This window comes from Neolamprologus multifasciatus, chromosome 9 (assembly GCF_963576455.1).
Source record: "Neolamprologus multifasciatus chromosome 9, fNeoMul1.2, whole genome shotgun sequence".
Lineage (NCBI taxonomy): Eukaryota > Metazoa > Chordata > Actinopteri > Cichliformes > Cichlidae > Neolamprologus > Neolamprologus multifasciatus.
Window position 1 is genome coordinate 11,736,703 of NC_140447.1, and position 20,958 is coordinate 11,757,660.

Genomic DNA, 20,958 nt, shown 5'->3' on the forward strand with positions numbered 1-20,958 from the left:
AACGTGCCTGTTTTCTTTGACTTGTTGGTCTTTGTGGATGATCCTCAGTTTGAGTTTCTTAGGCTCAAATCCCATTTAGTGTTTAAGATTTTGAATCAAAGGCCAGCTGCAAAAATACTCCTGTTCACAACTTTCAGTCACAAGCTGACGCTGAGCCTCTTTAGCAAACCCAACAGCTTTTTAATGTCAAAAGAAGGCTTTTAGCTGCTGCAGACATGAGTAGATCTGTATGGAAGGCCAGGACTGCCATAATGAATTAATTAAATACACCATTAAATAATTAATTAAATGTGACATTAATTAATTAAATATGTCAATAATTAATAAAATGTGTCAATAATTAATTAATTAAATGTGTCTTAAATATTTATTGAATTAATTATTTTCAATTTTAATTAATTATTGCCACATTTAATTAATTATTTAATGGTGTATTTAATTAATTCATTATGGCAGTCCTGGCGTTCCATAGATCTGACCCTAGAGGTTCTTTCTGTCATATGCCAACCTTTGTAATGATATCTTTCACAGGCGTTTATCGATTTATCAATGACCTTTTCTCATCAACATCAGGGAAGAAGTCTAGGAATAGGAGATAGGAGGTACTTTATGAACACCCACAGTCTCCCAAACTACTCCTCACCAGACTGTTGTTGTCTAAATCTGAATTGGAAATGATTATTCAAGCTTTTATTTCAGCTTGCTTCGATTATTGTAACAGCCGTTTTCTTTGTTTGAGCCAAAAGAATCTTAACTGTCTCCAGTCAGTCCAAAATGCTGCTGCTGCAAGGCTCTTAACAAAGGCATGAAAAAGAGAGCACATTACAGAGGTTTTCTTCTCATTACACTGGCTTCCAGTACATTTTAGAATTCACTCTTAGTGCTGACTTTTAAAGCTCTGAGTCGTGACGCTCCTGCCTACATCTCTGATCTGTTAGAACCCCACCCTCCCTCTCACAGCCTGAGATCATCTAATCAAAGGCTGTTGGTGGTCCCACAAACACGTTTTAGGATCAAAGGAGTCAGATCTTTTAGAGCGGTGGCCCCCAGGTTGTGGAATACTTTGACTCCATCTTTAGGTTTTTTAAAAAGCAGCTGAAGACTCATTTATTTAGACTAGCTTCTAAATGGATTTGTGCTGTATGATGATGATGTATGTTTTATGTACATCTGTGTGATATTATTGTGAACCACTTTCACCTCTCCTGTCCCGTCTTTCTTATCTTTCTCCATTTCCATGTGATGTTAGCTCCCTGTCTTCTCTGTCCCTGTGAAAAACAGCAGCTGAACCTTTAGCTAGCAAAAACAAAAACACCGTCCCACTTTTAACCCCTGAGTTTTAAACACGTCGTCTCTTTTTATGCGACAACCTTTGGTGATTAATATAAGAAACAAGACTGCCTTTCATTCATTGCCGAAGCTGCTGCATTGAGCTGCGGCCGGAAGGTGGTTGGTGCCTGCCGTGGTGGTAATCCCCGAACCAAATGGTGGACACCAGAGGTGAAGGGAGCCACCAGGCTGAAGAAGGAGTCCTATCGGGCTTGGTTAGCCTGTGGGACTCCGGAGGCAGCCGACAGGTATCGACAGGCCAAGCGGAATGCGGCTCGGGCAGTGGCTGAAGCAAAAACTCGGGTGTGGGAGGAGTTCGGAGAGGCCATGGAAAAAGACTTTCGGACTGCCTCGAAGAGGTTCTGGCAAACCGTCAGGCGTCTCAGGAGGGGAAAGCGGTGCTCTACCTGCACTGTGTATAGTGCTGGCGGAGCGCTGCTGACGTCGACTGAGAAAATTGTCAGGCGATGGAAGGAATACTGCGAGGACCTCCTTAATCCCACTGACGCGTCTTCCGAGGAGGAAGCAGAGTCTGGGGATGAGGGGAATGACCCGCCAGTTTCCAGGGGCGAGGTCACTGAGGCAGTTAAACAACTCCTTGGTGGCACAGCCCCTGGTGTTGATGAGGTCCGCCCCGAGTTCCTGAAGGCTCTGGACGTTGTAGGGCTGTCCTGGTTGACACGCCTCTGCAATGTTGCGTGGAGATCAGGGGCAGTACCCGTGGATTGGCAGACTGGGGTGGTGGTCCCCATCTTTAAGAAGGGGGACCGGAGGGTGTGTTCCAACTACAGGGGGATCACACTCCTAAGCCTCCCTGGGAAAGTCTATGCCAGGGTGCTGGAAAGGAGAGTTCGTCCGCTAGTCGAACCTCGGATACAGGAGGAACAATGCGGTTTTCGTCCTGGTCGCGGAACACTGGACCAGCTCTTTATCCTCTCAAGGATACTTGAGGGTGCATGGGAGTTTGCCCAACCAGTCTACATGTGTTTTGTGGACTTGGAGAAGGCATTCGACCGTGTCCCTCGGGGTGTCCTGTGGGAGGTGTTGCGGGAGTATGGGGTGTCTGGGCCATTGCTACGGGCCATTCGATCTCTATACAACCGTTGCAAGAGCTTGGTTCGCATTGCCGGCAATAAGTCGGACTCGTTCCCTGTGGGTGATGGGCTCCGCCAGGGCTGCCCTTTGTCACCGGTTCTGTTCATAATTTTTATGGACAGGATTTCTAGGCGCAGCCAAGTGGCGGAGGGCTTTCGCTTTGGTGGCCTCAGGATCTCATCTCTGATTTTTGCGGATGATGTGGTTCTGTTGGCTTCATCGGGTGAGGGCCTCCAGCTCGCACTGGAGCGGTTCGCAGCCGAGTGTGAAGCAGCGGGAATGAGGATCAGCACCTCCAAATCTGAGGCCATGGTTCTCAGCCGGAAAAGGGTGGAGTGCCCACTCCGGGTCGGGGATGAGTTCCTGCCCCAAGTGGAGGAGTTCAAGTATCTCGGGGTCTTGTTCGCGAGTGATGGGAGAAGGGAGCCGGAGATCGACAGACGGATTGGGGCTGCAGCTGCAGTAATGCAGACGCTGCACCGGTCCATCGTGGTGAAGAGGGAGCTGAGTGTAAAAGCGAAGCTCTCAATTTACCGGTCGATCTACGTCCCTACCCTCACCTATGGCCACGAGCTGCGGGTAGTGACCGAAAGAACGAGATCGCGGATACAAGCAGCAGAAATGAGTTTCCTCCGAAGGGTGGCTGGCCTCTCCCTTAGAGATAGGATGAGAGGTTTGGCCACGCTGGAGAGATTATATGGTGTTCCCCCGGATGAGCTGAAGGAGGTGGCTGGGGAGAGGGAGGTCTGGGCCTCTTTGCTTAGGCTGCTGCCCCCGCGACCCGGCCCCGGATAAAGCGGATGAAGATGGATGGATGGACTGCCTTTCATGTGTTTCTGTTTAGGCTCAAATCTATTTAACGGTTTGAGGTTTTCTCAGTGTTCATCAGTCACTCAACTGTGTGTATGTGGCACTGTGGCTTAGTTGGTTAAAGTGCCTGTCTAGTAAGTATTAAACTAGAAAACAGGAGATCCTGGGTTCAACTCCCAGCAGTGCCTAAAATATAGTAGTTTTGTCTGTTCTCAGTCATCCAGGGCCTGTTAGTCTAAGGAGCTTTGAAAGATGAGTGTCCAGATCCCTTTAAGGGACACATCCCACTGGTGTATAAATACCTGGGACTCTCCACCATTTCATTTTAACAAGGGTATCAAACTCACGGCTTACCTCACTCCTACTTGGGGCCCGTATATTGACCTGAAGAAATATAATGCAGTTTCGCCATTGAAGTTACTTTTGTTGTTATGGAGGATTTGTTTGTTGTTGAGTGCAATGTTAAAATAAGTTCTTTAAAAAGCACAAAATGATTTAATATGAAGGCAATATGAGCAGAGAGCACAAACTTGTTGAGGGATTGGCTGTTAGTTCAGTGCGAGAGTTATTTGTAAAGAAAACTATTTTCATTAGCAGTCAAAACTAACGTGTAAACTTAGAGACCATTTTGACGTTTGACCAGAGTGCTCTCTCGGCTGCAGCGTAATATTAAAATCCACTTCAAAAGATGCTCATCACATGTTTATAGTTTATTTAAAAACTTCAATGACACTGGCCAGAAAGACAGTACCAAGTTGTTTGTTTGGTAGTTCAGTGAAAGGATTCAGTTAATTAAGAATGTGAAGATAATTAATTCAGCTTTGCAGTTTTGTCTTGTTATTCAATATTTGAAAATAAAAAACAAACACAACACTAGATTTTTGGAAATATTTGTGGATGTTTTCTACTTGGCCAAGGCCAATGAGGTCATTCATATCAGATCTCTTAGCTGCCCCTAAACGAGTTACTATGGGAACATGTGTGATTTGCAGCTGTAGAGAGCATCTCACTGATTGCTGGATCAAATAGAGGCTAAAGAACATTTTGGTCCTGTAGACAACATATGGGCTCGTCCGGGATTTGAACCCGGGACCTCTCGCACCCTAAGCGAGAATCATACCCCTAGACCAACGAGCCACATAAAAATATGCACCAAGTCTTTTTCCGAAAGTTACATATCAGAGCAAATGAAGCGGCACGTATGAAAGATTGTCGTGAAAGCTACCAGTCAAAAGTTTGGACACACATTGTCAGGGTTTTTCTATATTGTAGATACAAACTGTAGATGTCAAATAAATGAAGCAAGAAATATGGAATCATGTACCATCAAAAAGAATGATAAATAAGTAAATATGTTTTATATTTTAGATTCCTGGAAGTAGCCATGCTTTGCTTATTTCACAGTGCCACAAACCCTTAGCCTTCTCTCAATGAGCATCATGATATATGAAATGGTTTTCACTTCACAGATGTGCCTTTTTAGGGTTCATTTGTAGGATTTCTCTTTAGCACATTTTCACATGAACGTCATACATCACCCAGAAAAGCATGAATCACAAACCTATACTCTGCGTTTTTTCAACTCGCTGCAGATGTTTGACCGGCCCATGCCACCAAGCAGCAGCCATTATAAATTCAACCTCAGTGATTTCCACCCTCCTATTAATGTTAATGTAGGAGCATGTAGGGGTGGACCGCCTTTTTGTTTGTTTACAGTTTTGTCCTGTTTTATTTTTTTAGGTAGGGAGGTAAGTCATTGTCGTTTGGTTTAATTCTTTTGAATAGGTAAGTTTGATTTATCCCTGAGATAGGCTCCCTTTTGTTTGTTGTTTTGGCCTTGGGTTCACCCTGAAGTTATAATTCGCTCCATTCCTTTGTTTATAAATTCACTCATTGTAAATAAATCACTGTCAAAAAGTATTAATTGCGTGATGTGCTGCTTGGGGTCGTACGGGGATGGATCACCCCTTATGTTACTGTCTGGCCGCGCCTAGACGGGCCATAACACTCCTAAAGACTTTGTCACTAACTCATCGTCATATGGTCAACTGTGTTTAGAACTAGCTGACTATAAATAAATAAATTAACTTTAATCAACAATGACACCATCACAGCAAAGTTGGCAGTGTCATAAGATTGGTGCACATTCATTGCTAGGTAGAATCACTAATTAACCTAACATGCAACCACACAGATATCATGACCAGCAGCTTTTACAGCTGTGGCTCCAGCAAACATCAGTTGATACTAGAAATTAATATTAAATACATTCTAACAACAGCTGATCAAGTTTAAACATGCTGCTGTTGTTTTGTGCGACATCCGCTGGTTTCCTCTTTCTGGCGCAAAGTGGGCGATAAACAAACAAGAGAGAAAAGCCGATACGCTGATCATTGATCCGTTTCATGATTGAAGTAGCAAGCGGAGCGAATGGGAGAAGAAGAGGCAGGTGTGCAGCTCCAGCAGAAGCAGAGAGAAGCAGAGAGAAGCAGAGAGAAGCAGAGAGATGCAGAGAGATGCAGAGAGATGCAGAGAGATGCAGACGAGGAACAGGACACCGTGGAACACAGACAAACCGGCAACAGGCAGGAGAACCCACAGGGCTTAAATACACACACCAGTAATCAGGGGGTGAGAGACAGGAGGGCAACACACCTGGGAGAAATCAGAGCTGATGGGACAGGGGACCTTCAGAATAAAACAGGAAACTCAGACACAGAGAACCAGACAACATACTGAACTAAACAGACAGATTCAGAAGCAGACAGTGTGACGCCATAGACAGACAGAGGGAACACGGAAGTGGGACCAGGGCAGGCACAGAACAGAAACCTAATAAATGGCAAATCATAACAGAATACATAATCAGAATAAACAAAAGCATAAAGAAACACAAAACACTGAGTCGGCAGACTCAGGACCATGACATAATCATTCAGTGATTTAAAGAATATGAACTTTTAATATTCATTCAGATGTTTTCTGAGTCTAAATTTTATTTTGTCATTACTCATCTTTTTCTAATTTACATTTTAAACATTTTCAGCTATTTTCCAACTTCTTCTGTGTGAACATCAGCTTTCAAAAGTTCTGCACTTTGGTTTTCAGGTGAAAAAGTCAGTGTTTTCCAACTCATTCAATGTTTTTAGCTTAATATTCATTAATTATTTCATTTCAATGCATACATTCAGATTTCAGCATTCACACTGCAGTTTCTTCAGAAAATGCACTTTCTAGTAGGAATATGTTTCAGTAAACAGTTAAGAGAATTATTTGAACCAAAAACTTCAAATTTGGATTCATCTCTCCATAAGAGCTGTGGCCACTGATATTCAGTGCAGTTCTTGTGTAACTTGACAAATCTCAGCCTTGCTTAAAAATGATAGAGTAGTTGGACTGACTGTGTCAGGGTTTTTTCTGGATATTTTTTTTTCCCATTTCTGAAGAACATGACTTTCAGATACAGTTAATCTGTTGTAGGCTGTTCTTTTTTTGTTTTGTTGTGTTGTTTGTGTTCTTTAGGTCTGCCACTTCATTTCTGTCCTTCACTTGTTGTTCAGTTTCCTAATCTTTTTAAGAACTGCAGATCATACCAAGTTATACCAGCATCTTGGCTAACAGCTCATTGGAAATCACCTTCTGGTGCAAAAATACTATTTTATATTTGTCAAATGGTGCTTTTCTTGTCATTTTTCATACATTTAACAAAAGAAATGGGAACTTTTTTTTTTTTTATTTCTGGAACAGGCTGCACGTAAAAAAGTACCTAGAGATAAATTAACTAGTTCCTCTCTTGGGTTAGGTGGGGTTTTTTTATGCTCGAATGATTAATATGTCAGCGTTAATTGCCCTAACAAACAAAACCATTCCTCTGAAACTGCTCAGGCACAAGGACTGGTCTGAAAATTTGTGGAAAAAACAGTTCAAAGAAAAACTTTAAAAGGAGGAAGACTTGAAGTAAGTCTGGAAGCAAAATATAAAGAAATGAGCATAGTCTGAGACTTTTGCACAGTACTGTACTTTTACATAACAGGTAACCGAGCGTTGACCAGCATGGGTGTAATTGGCTTCACATTAAAAAGCCTGAGCTGTGAACAGGAACACTTTCCCAAGAAAGTCCCATCCAAGATGGCCGACTTCTAAATGGCCACCATGGTCACCACCCATCTTTAGGAATTTGCCCCCTCACATATACTAATGTGCCACAAACAGGACTTTAATATCACCAACCAGTCCCATTTTATCACGGTGTTTCCATATAAATGGCCCACCCTGTACACAGCACATCTTTTAATTCAAATCTGGTCACAAATACCTTAGCAAATGAAATACTGTTTTGTTTTGTTTTTTTTAATTACACCCTTTGAAATGATATTAAAGAACTCAAAATCAGGTTATCAGACCTTCATGATTAATTCTGTTACATCATCCAAAACTGACCAAGTTTATACAGCTATGCGACATAAATTACACTTTAAACACACTCTGTTCACATATGGGTCCCACATACACAGTCACACTCGTTTCACTCCTCTTTGATAAGTAAGCAGACCTGAACCACATTAATATGCAAAGTCTGCAAATGTTTTTAAATTGCAGAGTTTTTAATTTTTGTAAAACATTCCAGAAATAGGTCTTCAAAAAAAAACAAAAAACCCACAACATGAAAGGACTATTTTTCTGCTGTGGTTTGAATAATCAGCTCGTATTAAAACCTCATATTCAACTGATTCACTTTGCCTTCCATTATCTGTAGCTGGTTATTATATGTAAACAAGGAAAGCTTTCCCCTCATGAAGAGGCAGGTTATTTATGGATTACATTGAGAGGACAGGCTGTAGGCACTGATGCTTTCACTGGTTCATTGTCCCATTAGAAGTACTCAATACTGTCATTCTGAGTCTTGGGGTGCTGCAGATCAGTCAGCTCAAGCGTTCCTCCATAAGCCGGGAGTTTCTCATAAACACGGAGGTGAACATATTCGTTTCCTCCCACATAGACCTGCAAGGAAAGTTAAAGGAGATGCTTGATGTGCACATAGAAGTAATCCTGATCATTTTATCAATGTAAGCCACAGCTGTGGGCCAAACAACATGCTAACATGTGGAAAAGGAGAATCCACATCTTCATATATAGAGTGCCTGATTGTTGTAGTGTTCACAAATAGAACATCTGTTGAGCTCTGTTCATGGCTGACAGAGTTTATGAAGTAAATATGTGCTTATGCTTCTTTATTTAAGCCCTAGTGCACAGGTGTTGAACTCCAGGCCTTAAGGGCCGGTGTCCTGCAGGTTTTAAGTGTGTCCTTGATCCATCACAGCTGATTTAAATGGCTAAATTACCTCCTCAACATGTCTTGAAGTTCTCCAGAAGCCTGGTAATGAACTAATCAGGTGTTTCAGGTGTGTTGACCCAGGATGATATTTAAAATTTGCAGGACACCGGCCCTCGAGGCCTGGAGTTTGACACCCCTGCTCTAGTGTACACTCCTCTCTGTGGTTTAGATATTATTTTATTACTATTGTTTGGCGTTTAAGGCTGTAGAGATTGGATTTTACTGTTCTCTAGTTCTTGTTGTTTTGTTTTGTTTTTTCTGGGGAAAATCTTCTCTTCACATGTTTTTAAGTGAGTTTCAGGGTGCTCTGCCTAATTATTACACTTTTCTAGTTAACATTTGGAGCTGGAAATGGTAGATGCAAAAATTAAAAAAACAAAACAAAAAGGAGATTGATGCTGATTGATGCATCGATAGGACAGCTTTTGCAGAGTTTGTCCTTTTGTAGAAAGATATCGAGATTATATCATGTAACAACTAGGAACACGAGAAGCTTGAAAAGTACCAAGGGCTCAGAGAAGATGTGGAGGGTGAAGGTAACAGTGGTCCCAGTGGTAACTGGAGCACTAGGTGCAGTGACTCCCAAGCTAGGCGAGTGGCACCAGGAAATCCTGGAACAACATCCGAGATCTCTGTTCTGAACAGCAGGATACTGCACAGGACCCTCAAGATCCCAGGCCTCTGGTGGAAGACCTGAGCTGGAAGGATAGACAGTCTGCAGGGGCAAGAGGGGAATTTTAAAATAATACATTAATTGATTAAAAGATTATACAGTTTATATAATTTATATGTTCATTTATATAATCTACACACACACAGTTAATTTAGCCTTCCCCACTGCTCTGCCACCAACTTACCGTAAGGTTGACAGCTGCAACTATTCTGGTGCACGCAGCACTATGGAGGTAAATACATTAAACACACGCAGCACTGAGGCCGTCCAAAAAGCAGCGACTTCATCCAAAATGCTGTACATGTCACAATGCTTTCACATTTACAAGATAACTGCAAAACACTGATTAAATAAATACAAGATGCAGTTGCGTTCATAGTCAACATCACCAGAACTCTTACCATCAATAACACACACTGCAGTAATCAATATACTTACAGGTATCTGAACACACACTGGCAGTCCTGGACTTTCCTCACCACCAGCCTATATCTGACATTTCCCACTTCAGTGTGCAGCTCTCTTATTCCAGCCACGGGGTGCTCAGCATTCCCAGGCTTAATGACTGACGGAGTGGAGCCGTCAGGGTGCACACACTCAGAGCATGACTCATGACCAAAACATATTATATCCAGTAAGTAAGATCAACTCAGTTTATAGTGTCATTTACTGCTTATATCATTAAGGGCAATAAAGAGTACTGTGTGATATTTTGGTGGGGATTTATTTATTTTTGATGTTTTTTTAATGCAATTAAAAACATAAATACCACCCTCATGGGTATACAGTAAGCTTGAAGATCAGATGACAGCAAGTTAAGTCTAAAGTCAACTCTTTTAGTCTGACACAGAACTTCTTTCTTATCTTTTTTTTAGTTTGTCATTCAAATGATAATCTATGTTTGATCTATATGGTAAACATAATAAACATCAAATAAAAGTCAAATATTTAAAGTCTACCATCAACTGTTTACATGCTACAGTTCATCCTAACTATTGTATAATATTATTTATTCACTTTTTAAAACATATCTGAGCCTGACATTATTTGCTTTAGCTCTAGCTCACGTGGAAAAGAAACTTTTCACTGAACTCTGTACTGTCCTATGAAAAACTAAGTACAACACCTGACTCAATACTTTGTCGAACAAAACAAACCACAAAATTCACACTGATGTAATTAACAAAGACAAGTGTCAGTAACAAGATAAACTAATGTTCAAAATTGTTAATAAAATAATGCTGACAACCTACTGAGCACCTTTCATGTGTACTTTCAGTTATCTCCTAAAAGCTGGAAAAGTAGATTTCAATCAACGAAAGACTCTCTGACTGAACTGAGCTTTATTTTAGGTCACCTTCAGATATACGTTCAAAAAGGATGCATGCTAAATGAAATATAACTCTCCAAATGATGCTATAATTGACTCTTGCACACGGGACGTGGGGAAGAAAAGTATTTAAACTTCAGCCTCACATGGTTATTGCTACAAGAACGTAAAATATGATTTTGTGAATTTGAAAACACAAAGCATTGTGTGCTAAAATTCTTCAATTCAGAGCCTGGAGACATGCTTACAGCATTTCTCTCTCATATCCTTTGCAGCTCTCTTTTTTAGCTCATTATTTTCTCACCTTTTTTACTTTTCTAGTTATTGCACTCAGATGTGACTACAGGGAAGCTCTCTGTCCATATCTCTTCCTGCTGTACTGCCCTCTGATGACTTCTTTGCCCTTCTCTTTTCTCTTTTCTTCACATCTTTCAAACCTACATCACTTTTTCACACCTCCTGATATAAAACTCCAGTGTCGTTTTTGTTCTATATAAATCTCTGCTTTTTCACCTCCTCTGCTATAGTCCATCCTTTCTCCCTTTTACCAGGATAAGAAACTGATTCTTAATACTTCATTTTGGATGAATTGTTTTCCCAAACGCTGCCAAAATCCAGGTTTTACTGATAAATCTTTGCATGGTGGAGGGACTTTAAATGTTTTCTTCTCTCTACTGCTTTTCTTTTTATACTGACCGTATTTATTTTATCCTGCAGTCAAGTCAGGTGTGCATGATGTTTGTGAGGCAAAGCAGAGGGAAAGGCAGGATTACAAATGCACAAGAGGCTGATTAGACAATGCGACCCAGGAGGGCGCAAAAGCAAAGATGAAAGCAAAACTAAACCAAACCAAACTTTTTCCACCACTTAGTGAGTAGTTGGCATCAGTGTTGGTCAAGTTACTTGAAAAAAGTAATCAGTAACTAATTACTGATTATATCCCCCAAAAGTAATCCTGTTACTGATTACTTATTTTCAAAAGCAATTAGTTACTAAGTTACTTTAAAAAACACACAATTTACAACCTGAATAGGTGATAAAGCAATAGATCTTTCAGCCCTATTCTACTTTTTCTGCATAATCCATCATACAAAATGTAATCAAATGAAAAAGTCTCTTTTTAAAACTAGTTTTATTAGTTTTAATCTTTTAACTTTATGCATCAAGCAAAAATGAAATCCTATGCAACATTCTCTGACTGGAAGAAATTTGTTTAACATTTAAACCTATTTTCTGCACGTTCCAGCACATAAAATAAAATAGTTTTTTGTGTTTACATTCACTCTTTCAAAGATGCAAGTAAAACACAGCATAAAATAAATCAAATCAAAGACTCAGCGGTCCTGTTGCTCTATTTTCCCCTGCTTAGCAGGAGTGGAGCAGGCGGAGGTTTGCCCTGGTGCAGGTGTGCCGCATGTCAGTGGAAGAATCTTGGAGTTTCTCTGTGAATTTCGCATTCCCGTGGCAGCGTACTCGGTGCTTGCTCGGAAGTTTAGGGGTTTTTTTGCTGTAAAAAGAAGTTTTCTTCCATGCAGTGAACAGCGGACACTTTTGTCACTTTTTAAGGAATCAAACTCAAAGTAAGATCAGTATTTCCACGCTTTAAAAGCTGCATGGTCGTTCTCTTTCCCGCACTGTCATGGTCCCCGTCAGTCAGTCAATCGGATTATGTGTTATTGCCCATCTCTGGTCCACATACAGAAAGTGTCATAGAAAGATTAAGGTATCATGCCACATTTGACTTCCGACCTCTTGTTCATGGTTACTAAATTAAGAGTCAAAGTGAAAGACAAATTTGAAACTTTGTTACTTACTACCATTGTTTGGAATAGATGGGAATATAGGGAATTATTTTTATTTGAAGACAGCGTTGTCAAAAGAGACAATGACCTGCCTAGCTAATAGGAAATATACTTTACTATGATATAATAAGCTCATGTTATTCATGTACTTTATTATTAAACATTTAAACAATGCAATGAATGTTACACATGTAGTATATCTGCATATCTGTATAAATAAAAAAGAATTATGTCAAGTATAGTAAAGTGAGTTTCATCAGGACAAAATAAAGTGTTAAAGTGAACTGTTAATCTTGTCATTTTTATGCTAACCATCTCTACATTGTTTCAACTCTGTGATGAAAGGAATTCCTTTGTCCCCCTCCTCAGCCTCTTGAGGTTCTGGGGGGGCTGTAGTGTTTTATCACAAGCACATTGTTGTGAAGGGTTGTTTGATGTTTGGTAAGCTTCCTGCCCTTTTTATGGCTTCACTGTGTTGTTCATGGTGAACCAATATAATTGAACCATACATTGGGTGTGGGGGAGATTGACATTTTATGACTAAGGATGTTGCTAGAAACAGTTGGAAGTCACGCACACAGAGAGACACGCATTCTCACACTCACTCAAACACACACACACATTCACAGATGTTTACACATACACACACGTGGTGCCTTGTCTTAGAACCATGTGGGCGTTGCTTTGCTGTGATGTGTATTGTGTGAACTGTTTTCCCAATAAAAGGCAGCAAGCAGAGGCCGTCGTTGGGGTCATTTTGTGGTAGACACCGACGAGGCCTCCCTTGCAAGTAAATCGATCGATCACTGACTGACTGTCTTGTTTTCTTCATGATGCATAAGTCTCTAAACTAGCGGGGCTTGTGGAAACACAGACCCAACATAAGGGCCCTTGCTCTTGTTGTTATTTCAATACAAATTTCTTAAAGAAGGACAAAGAAAAGGAAATAAATAAATACAAAATATCACACTATTGCCCTTTAATTAGTTTTAAAAACCTGACATCTGTGCAGACCACAACTAGACAGATAAGCACTTCGGATTCAGATTTGATTTAAACTAACATCTGTCAGTCTCTAGAAGTCTAAAACATCTGTTTCTACCATTAAAGATCCAATATACTCAACTTCCCAGAAAGTTTTGACTTCACGTGTGAAAATAGGAATGATTTTTGTTGTTTTGTAGCACGATATCAGCTCAGATATTAAACTGCATAGCATTCATCCCATGTTTAAACAAAATGTGGTATTGTCTGCTATTTCCTGTCAGGACAAATGGAAATGAAAATGTAAATTGCTTTAATATGATAGAACTAAAAAAGCTTGATTTTCATTATTGATTGAGAATATCGGATCTGTCTCCCAGTCTGGCTGTCCTGATTATAATGATGTATAAACCTTCAGCTGACGAATAGATGCCAAAAGCCAAGAAAACCATAGAATTGTGCTCATTTTGCTGTCAGTAGACGACATGAAGAGAGCTGATACTGAGATGTCTTTATTTCCTTGATGCCTTGTTGGCATGTTGAATGAGTTGTAATGTTTACAAGTTTACATTTTTTTTTGACTTTCTGAATTTCCCACCCCTCTGTGGTGAGAAATAACTTTATATAACTAAATAACTAAATTATTCAACAAGTTAATAGCTTCACAGCGAGGTCACCTGCGGCACGAGAAATCCATTTTCATGTTATTTAATGTACCTCGGTACAATGGCAGTCCTGTAATGAAGTGCCTAATTTAAAATGTAACATCACCTATTGGTTAAACAAGCTTAGATTATAGGACTCACATGTTTTCATTTCTAGTCTTTAAAACCTGTCTCTACCCATCTAGTATTAATTCCTTCTGGGATACAAGTATGTATATTATGCACACACACAAACACACATGCAGCTATTACCCATTTCTTGTTTTTATGCCTAAGATCAATTATTGTTGAATGAAGACATTTTTCAAACACATGTAAAATGTGGCCAATTGTGTTTATTGGGTAAAGGAAAAGGTAGAAGGGGGAAAAGGGGGGAAAGAAAGAAGAAAAGAAAAAGGAGAGAAAACCCCAACAATCCCCTCTGAGCAAGCACCAGGCGACAGTGGATAGGAAAAACTCCTTTTAAAGCGAAAGAAACCTAAAGGAGAAACCTATGGCAGAACCAGGCTCAGGAGGGGGCAGTCAACTGCCGGGACTGGTTGGGGGGTGAGGGTGAAAAAAGAAAAAGGAGTTAGGGGAAGGGGAAGGGGGAAAATGAAGATGGAATAGAGGTGGAGGAAGACGAGATTACATCAGGTGAGAAGCAGCAGTGTCTCTCCTCCAGAACCAGAAGAAGCGTTTTTTCTTCTTTTTCAGATACTCTTCCACGAGCACCTTTTTCTCAATGATGAGGGTTCTCAGCTCATCCATTGTTTCTGCGTTTTCTTTCTCAAGTTTGTTGCATCTTTTCACCATGTCTTCTAATTGTTCTTGTTTTTCTTTAAGATGGTCTTTCAGTTCTTTAACTGCTGCCTCCTCTATTTGCTTTGCCTTGTGCACATCTGTGTGCATGTCTTCCAGCTGCTGGTTTCTCTTCTGGATATCTTGAAGTCTACACTGCAGGTCTTTATGTGTTTTCTGTTGTTCTTGCTTTTGCGCCTGGATTTCAGTGGTTTTGTGCTTCAAGGTCTTAGAAAGTTCTCCAAGTTCTGTATTTTTTCTCAGCATTTCATTGATGCTACTCTGCATCGCTGAGCATTGATTTTCCAGTTTTTTCTTTTCTCCTTCCAGTACAGTTGTTTTGTACTTCGTTTCATTATACAATTCTTGGAGTTCTTCATTTTTCCTCTGGAGAACAAGTTTTTCTTCTTCCTGTTGTATTTTCTGTTGGTCTTTTTCTTGAAGCAGCTCATTATTTCCGTGCACTTTTTTATCGAGCCTGATTTGGAGCAATCTGTGTTTTTCCTCCATCTCGTCAAGCTTGGAGTCCATTTCCTTCTGTTTCATTTCCATTTGCTTCTTGTCTTGAAGCAACTGTTGATTTTTGTGCAGAGTTTTGTCATGCTTCACCTGCAGAGCTTTGTATTTTTCCTCCATGGCTTGGAGTTTGCCCTGTAGGTCTCTCTGCTCTACGGGCTCTTGTTTCTTGTCTTGGAGGATCTCTTTATTTCTCTCAAGAGCTTCATCAAGAATTACTTGCAAGCCTTCATTGTGTTTCTCAATGTTCCTCAGCTTGCAATCCATTTTTTCCTGTTGTATTTTTTGTTGGTCTTTCTCGTGAAGGAACTCCTTATTTCTCTCCAGAGCTTCGTCAAGCATTACTTGCAAGCCTTCATTTTGTTTCTCGATGTTCCTCAGCTTGCAATCCATTTCTTCCTGATGTATTTTCTGTTGGTCTTTCTCATGAAGCATCTCTTTATTTTTGAGCAGTGTTTTCTCAAGAGTCATTTGCAGCATTTTCAGTTCTTCCTCCAAGACTTCAAGCTTGGAATCCGTTTCTTTCTCGAGCATTTCTTGTTCCTCTCTCTCTTGAATGAACTCTTTATTTCTGTGCACTGTTTTATCGAGCCTGATTTGGAGCGATCTGTGTTTTTCCTCCATCTTGTCAACATTGGAGTCCATTTCTTTCAGTTTCATTTCCATTTGCTTCTTGTCTTGAAGCAACTGTTGATTTTTGTGCAGAGTTTTGTCATGCTTCACCTGCAGCGCTTTGTATTTTTCCTCCATGGCTTGGAGTTTGCTCTGCAGGTCGCTCTGCTGTGTGGACTGTTGTTTCTCTTCTTGGTGGATTTCTTTCAGTTTTTCCAGAGCTTCGTCAAGCTTCTCTTGGAGCTCCTGATTCTTCTTGAGCATGTTTTCCTGTTTTATGTTCTCTTTTTTCTCCTTTTGGAGCAGATCTTTATTTTTTTCCAGAGCTCCATCAAGCTTTTCTTGGAGCTCTTGATTCTTCTTGAGCATTTTATCCCCTTTAATGCTCTCTTTTTTCTCCTTTTGGAGCAGATCTTTATTTTCTTCCAGAGCTTCGTCAAGCTTTTCTTGGAGCTCCTGATTCTTCTTGAGCATTTTATCCCCTTTAATGCTCTCTTTTTTCTCCTTTTGGAGCAGATCTTTATTTTTTTCCCGAGCTCCATCAAGCTTTTCTTGGAGCTCTTGATTCTTCTTGAGCATTTTATCCCCTTTAATGCTCTCTTTTTTCTCCTTTTGGAGCAGATCTTTATTTTCTTCCAGAGCTTCGTCAAGCTTTTCTTGGAGCTCCTGATTCTTCTTGAGCATTTTATCCCCTTTAATGCTCTCTTTTTTCTCCTTTTGGAGCAGATCTTTATTTTTTTCCAGAGCTCCATCAAGCTTTTCTTGGAGCTCCTGATTGTTCTTATCTTGGAGATCCCTTTGTTTCTCCTCAATAATACCTTCCCTTTCCTGAAGCTGGTAGGATAATTTTTCTAATTCAGCGCTCTTTCTCTCATTTTCTTCCGTCAGGATCTTAATCTTCTCTCTGTTCATGAGATTTTCTTTCTCCATTTCTTCCAATCGCTTTTCCTCTAATTCTACCTGTTCATCCCAAGGAAGAGAGCTGATATAAGGGTCTAGGGACTCATACCATGGAATAGAGCTGGGGTCAGATTCTTGTCTTTCTTGCTGTTTCTGAGACATGTTGGAGTCTGTATACCGTGAGTACGAAAAGGATCCAAATGTTTGAAAATGCTTTTCTGGTGAACGTTTGAATGCTGCTAACACAAGTGCTGCAAATAACGGACTAAAAGTTGTACCTCCTCACCCCTACTTAAGGATTCATGAGGATCAAAGGATCAAAGCTTTAGAAGCCTGTGACATCAGAATTCCATAAGCCAATGAGGTTGTCACATGACATTTTTGAATGAGGTCATATTTTTGTATGAATTTTTTTTTAAATAACATCAACATTCCGTAAACCAATGAGGTTCTTACATGACATTTTGAATGAGGATAATTTGTTTGCTTTTTGCTTAATTTTAGCAGCTTTATGTTTGCAGCTCACCACAGGTTGAGTAAAAGAGTGGGTGAAGTTTTGCCTTTTCCCATCCTCCTGTAAGCTTTGATGTTTTTTGCTTTTCATGCTTCAAATATTCATAAAAAATTTGGATAATTTTCCTTTTTTGTGTCATAGCGAATACTAATAAACCATGTACTACATGTGCATTTTAAAAACTCACATCAATTCGCTGATGGTGTATGATATTAAAAGGAAATGAAGGCTGCTTTTTGATAAGGTATGCTGCAAATGCTTATCTTATCAGCTTAGTGTGGGATCACCGCAGTCATAGTTGGATATATTGTGTACAGTGAATATATCCCAACTATATCCCAACAAATCAAACGAAACCACTTTAATGTGTCGCATGCTCAATTTGAAGCTTGTAAACATAATTTTTTAATGATAATACATTCCCAATAACTGAAATAACTCTTAGCCTGAGAGACGGAGGCAATATGAATAAATAAAACAGATGAGATTTTTAGTACAAACTGTAAACTTCATCCCGACTGTGAGCATTTTTTCCCATATTCTGCCAAATGCTTGTAATCAATCTAAAAATATGTTTGACATATTACTATTCTGGATATTAATACATAATTTAGTACTGTTTTCAACTCTGTGGTGTTTATGCTGAGCTTTCTGAAGGTCATTTGGCCAATTCTGAAGCAGTGGGGCTCCCATCTAAGTGTTTCCTTTCCACTACCTTCTGTGGAAGGTGTAAATGAGGAGAAACCGAGAGCCAATAATAACTTTCATGTTCATTTCCAGGCTATTTTATTTTTCCAAGTACTGTGAATTGGCCCAAGGCTGCAAATTATGGAAGTGATACTTTCCAAAAAATGCATTCTTTGCAAAAGATTTTTACTGTTTAGATTCAGTCTTTTTTGGGTGTCCCCCTCCTCACAGTAAAATTGTGTGCAAGCATAAAAATCAGCACTAATTGTCTTTAAAGACCATCATGTGAATTTGGTTCTCCTGCTGATTTAACAAGCTGCTGCAGTGCTTTGTGACATTTTTGGCATATTTAAAACATTATTTTTAACCCATTTTGACCCCGTGTGGTTATTTTTGACTGACTCCTATCAGACATGATCTGAGTCAGTTCACTTCCTAGTAATGGTATTTTATTAAAATTGGGTCCGAATGGCTAAAATAATTATGTTCATCTCTATGTTATGTTCTAAGACATCCAGTGGGATCTTGCCTGGGTATTTTCCCTTTGGAGATTATCAGTGCACACCTAACTCAGAGGCAATTATGAGCAAGACCCAGAAACTACTGGAGAGCTTATGCTTTATGTCTCATCTGGCCTGAGATCTCCTTGGGATCCTCTGGAGGATCAGGAAAGCGTTGCTGGGTAGAAGAAAACATGGTGGTAACAAAGTAATAAATCAAGCCAACTGCTACTGAAAACAAGAAGTAATTGAAACATGAAAAACAAATGCATGAACATGAATGAACTGATGAAGAAGCACTAACACTAAAAACCCCAAACAGAAAAATACATTTAGATAACCCCGTTAGTTCAAACTGTATTCATGTGTCTGACCTGAAATGAAACAGTGCCATGCCTTATTCATTACAAGACAGTCCATTTTGGACTATCTTGTAATCCAATGAAACCAGAAGTCAGAGCGAGATTTCAAATTTAGAAGTTCTCTGCTCCAGTCCTCTTTGTCTTGTGCTAGTGCGCAATACACAATGCTAGTTTTTGATCATTACTAATGTGGTCTTATTGCTTCGTAGCCGATATCAATCTGGGTCTGGGTACGTGTTTCATCAGGAGAACGTCCAGGAAACCATGGACAACTTCAAGTTCCTGGTCAAAGACAGCAAATCAAATGTGGTCAGTGACAACGTCTTCCACGTCCAGTGGTCCCTCATCAGCTTTGAGCACAAAAGGTCTACACCATTTCCCAAAAAATATGCATATTTTATATTGATTACCTGTTGCCCATATTAGGAAATAAACATGTGTTTACCTTCACTGATTATGCAATTGTCTGGCCTCTTTCAGTGTGACAAATGAAGAAATAGAGTCGGCTCCTGAAACTGCAGGTATTTCACAAATCAGAAACAATAACAGAAAAATAATCTGCTTCATTTATTTACCCACCTCGTATTTAACTGGTCCAATTTGCCTTCCATTACCTGCAGTATGTTATTATATGTAAACAAGGAAAACTTTCCCCACATGAAGCAGCAGGTTATTAATGGATTACAATGAGAGTACAGGCTGTAAGCACTGATGTTTTGGCTGGTTCATTGTCCCATTAGAAGTACTCAATACTGTCATATTGAGTCTTGGGTGCTGCAGATGGGTCAGCTCGAGCATTCCTCCATCACACGGGAGTTTTTCATAAACACTGAGGTGAACATATTCTTCATCTCCAACATAGAGCTACAAGGAAGTACAAGAAAAGTTAAAGGAGATCCTTGTGCACATAGAAGTACTGCTGATCATTTTAACACAGCTGTGGTAAGTCACACTAGCCAAACGACATGCTAACATGTAGAAAAGGAGAATCTACACCTTCATATATATAGAGTGCACGTTGGCTCACAAACAGAACATTTGTTGAGTTCTGTTCATGGCTGAAACAGTATGAAGTGCACATGAATTTCCATTTTATTTTGCAGGTTTCTCTCAAATTTTGCAGCGATAAGTAACATTTCAGGCTAAAAAGTCTAAAAGTTTTGTATGAGCCTCTGCATAAATATAAAACCACATAAGCGCAGAGTGTAGAAGCTTCAGTGTAGCTGAAAAAGAAATCCAGTGATCATCGCTTTAGTTTCCCCTGAGAGATCAGATTCTCTACCATCAATGCTCTTATTGATGATATGTTTTTATATTGAAGAGATTTGTAAAGTTGCCACTGTGCTCACTGCTTACATTACAAACATTACCTTAATGAAGAAGTTGGTCCCAGCTACGACCTGTGTTTTGTAGCTCTGTGCAATGAAAACCTTGAAGTTTCTCTCGGCTTTCTGCTCTGCGAGAGGCTTCATCTAAATAAAAATGACAATAGCATCAACATAAAGCACAGGCCCCCGTGTGTGCATAAAGTTGTGAGTGTAAAATCTCTCTTTTCTACTCACTGCATTACAGATCTTCTGAACTTCTTCATCAGCCTCCTTTTCCTCGGTCAGCCCTCCACACATCGGCATTTTGACAAATTTCTTTGGTGGTGAAAAACAAGAAAATAGTGAATAAGCACATGCAGAGCCTGTATTTATGGGGCTTCAGTAAGTCAGCGAGTCATGGGGTGATTAGAGGGCCGGTATTTGTAAAAGGTCATGTAAAAAACACACACACAGAAAGAGAGAGAGAGGGAGTCTGATTCTGTGTTTATAGGATACATCTCTTAAACGTCTCTTAAATACAAAAATTTTTAGACAATTCCCTTTTTCCTGCATTCTCTCGAGTCTGCCGGGAAGTGAAAATACAGGATGTGAGCTGTGATTGTAATGTTTGGAGAGGGTCACATATGAATCATGGCCTAAAAAACTGCTTTCAGCTCTTCCTTTCCGGTTATCCTACGTCTGACACCTGAAGCTCAGCAAACCACAGCTCCCAAAAGTAAGAGTGGAGACTGCTCTC

At 40.0% G+C, this 20,958-nt stretch overlaps 2 protein-coding genes and 2 non-coding genes across 4 annotated transcripts; 1 reads left to right on the forward strand and 3 right to left on the reverse strand.

The window, feature by feature from the left end:
• Window positions 1-3,333: 3,333 nt before the first annotated feature.
• On the forward strand, window positions 3,334-3,422 carry trnat-agu (transfer RNA threonine (anticodon AGU)). The gene is given in 2 exon segments: window positions 3,334-3,371; window positions 3,387-3,422. It is a non-coding gene; the product is annotated as a tRNA-Thr (tRNA).
• Window positions 3,423-4,299: 877 nt separating this feature from the next.
• On the reverse strand, window positions 4,300-4,371 carry trnap-agg (transfer RNA proline (anticodon AGG)). Its single transcript has one exon. It is a non-coding gene; the product is annotated as a tRNA-Pro (tRNA).
• A 1,805-nt stretch (window positions 4,372-6,176) lies between these two features.
• Window positions 6,177-20,525, reverse strand: LOC146511097 (cystatin-B-like). Its single transcript, XM_085173022.1, has 3 exons — window positions 20,457-20,525; window positions 20,265-20,366; window positions 6,177-8,235 (listed from the first exon to the last, which is right to left on the reverse strand). The coding sequence occupies exons 1-3, from the start codon at window positions 20,523-20,525 to the stop codon at window positions 8,107-8,109; spliced, it is 300 nt and encodes a 99-aa protein (XP_085029148.1). The 3' UTR covers window positions 6,177-8,106.
• Window positions 14,339-17,924, reverse strand: LOC146511098 (uncharacterized). Its single transcript, XM_085172953.1, has one exon. The coding sequence runs from the start codon at window positions 16,991-16,993 to the stop codon at window positions 14,651-14,653; it is 2,343 nt and encodes a 780-aa protein (XP_085029079.1). The 5' UTR covers window positions 16,994-17,924; the 3' UTR covers window positions 14,339-14,650.
• Window positions 20,526-20,958: the final 433 nt, after the last annotated feature.

What these genes read in the sequence shown, in the direction of transcription:
- LOC146511097 (XM_085173022.1), bottom strand. Translation starts at nt 20,525, where the DNA reads ATGCCGATGTGTGGAGGGCTGACCGAGGAAAAGGAGGCTGATGAAGAA. An exon ending in TTCAGAAGATCTGTAATGCA is followed by an intron (nt 20,367 to 20,456) that starts GTGAGTAGAAAA and finishes ATTTTTATTTAG; the next exon opens with ATGAAGCCTCTCGCAGAGCA. An exon ending in GGACCAACTTCTTCATTAAG is followed by an intron (nt 8,236 to 20,264) that starts GTAATGTTTGTA and finishes CTTTCCTTGCAG; the next exon opens with GTCTATGTGGGAGGAAACGA.
- LOC146511098 (XM_085172953.1), bottom strand. Translation starts at nt 16,993, where the DNA reads ATGTCTCAGAAACAGCAAGAAAGACAAGAATCTGACCCCAGCTCTATT.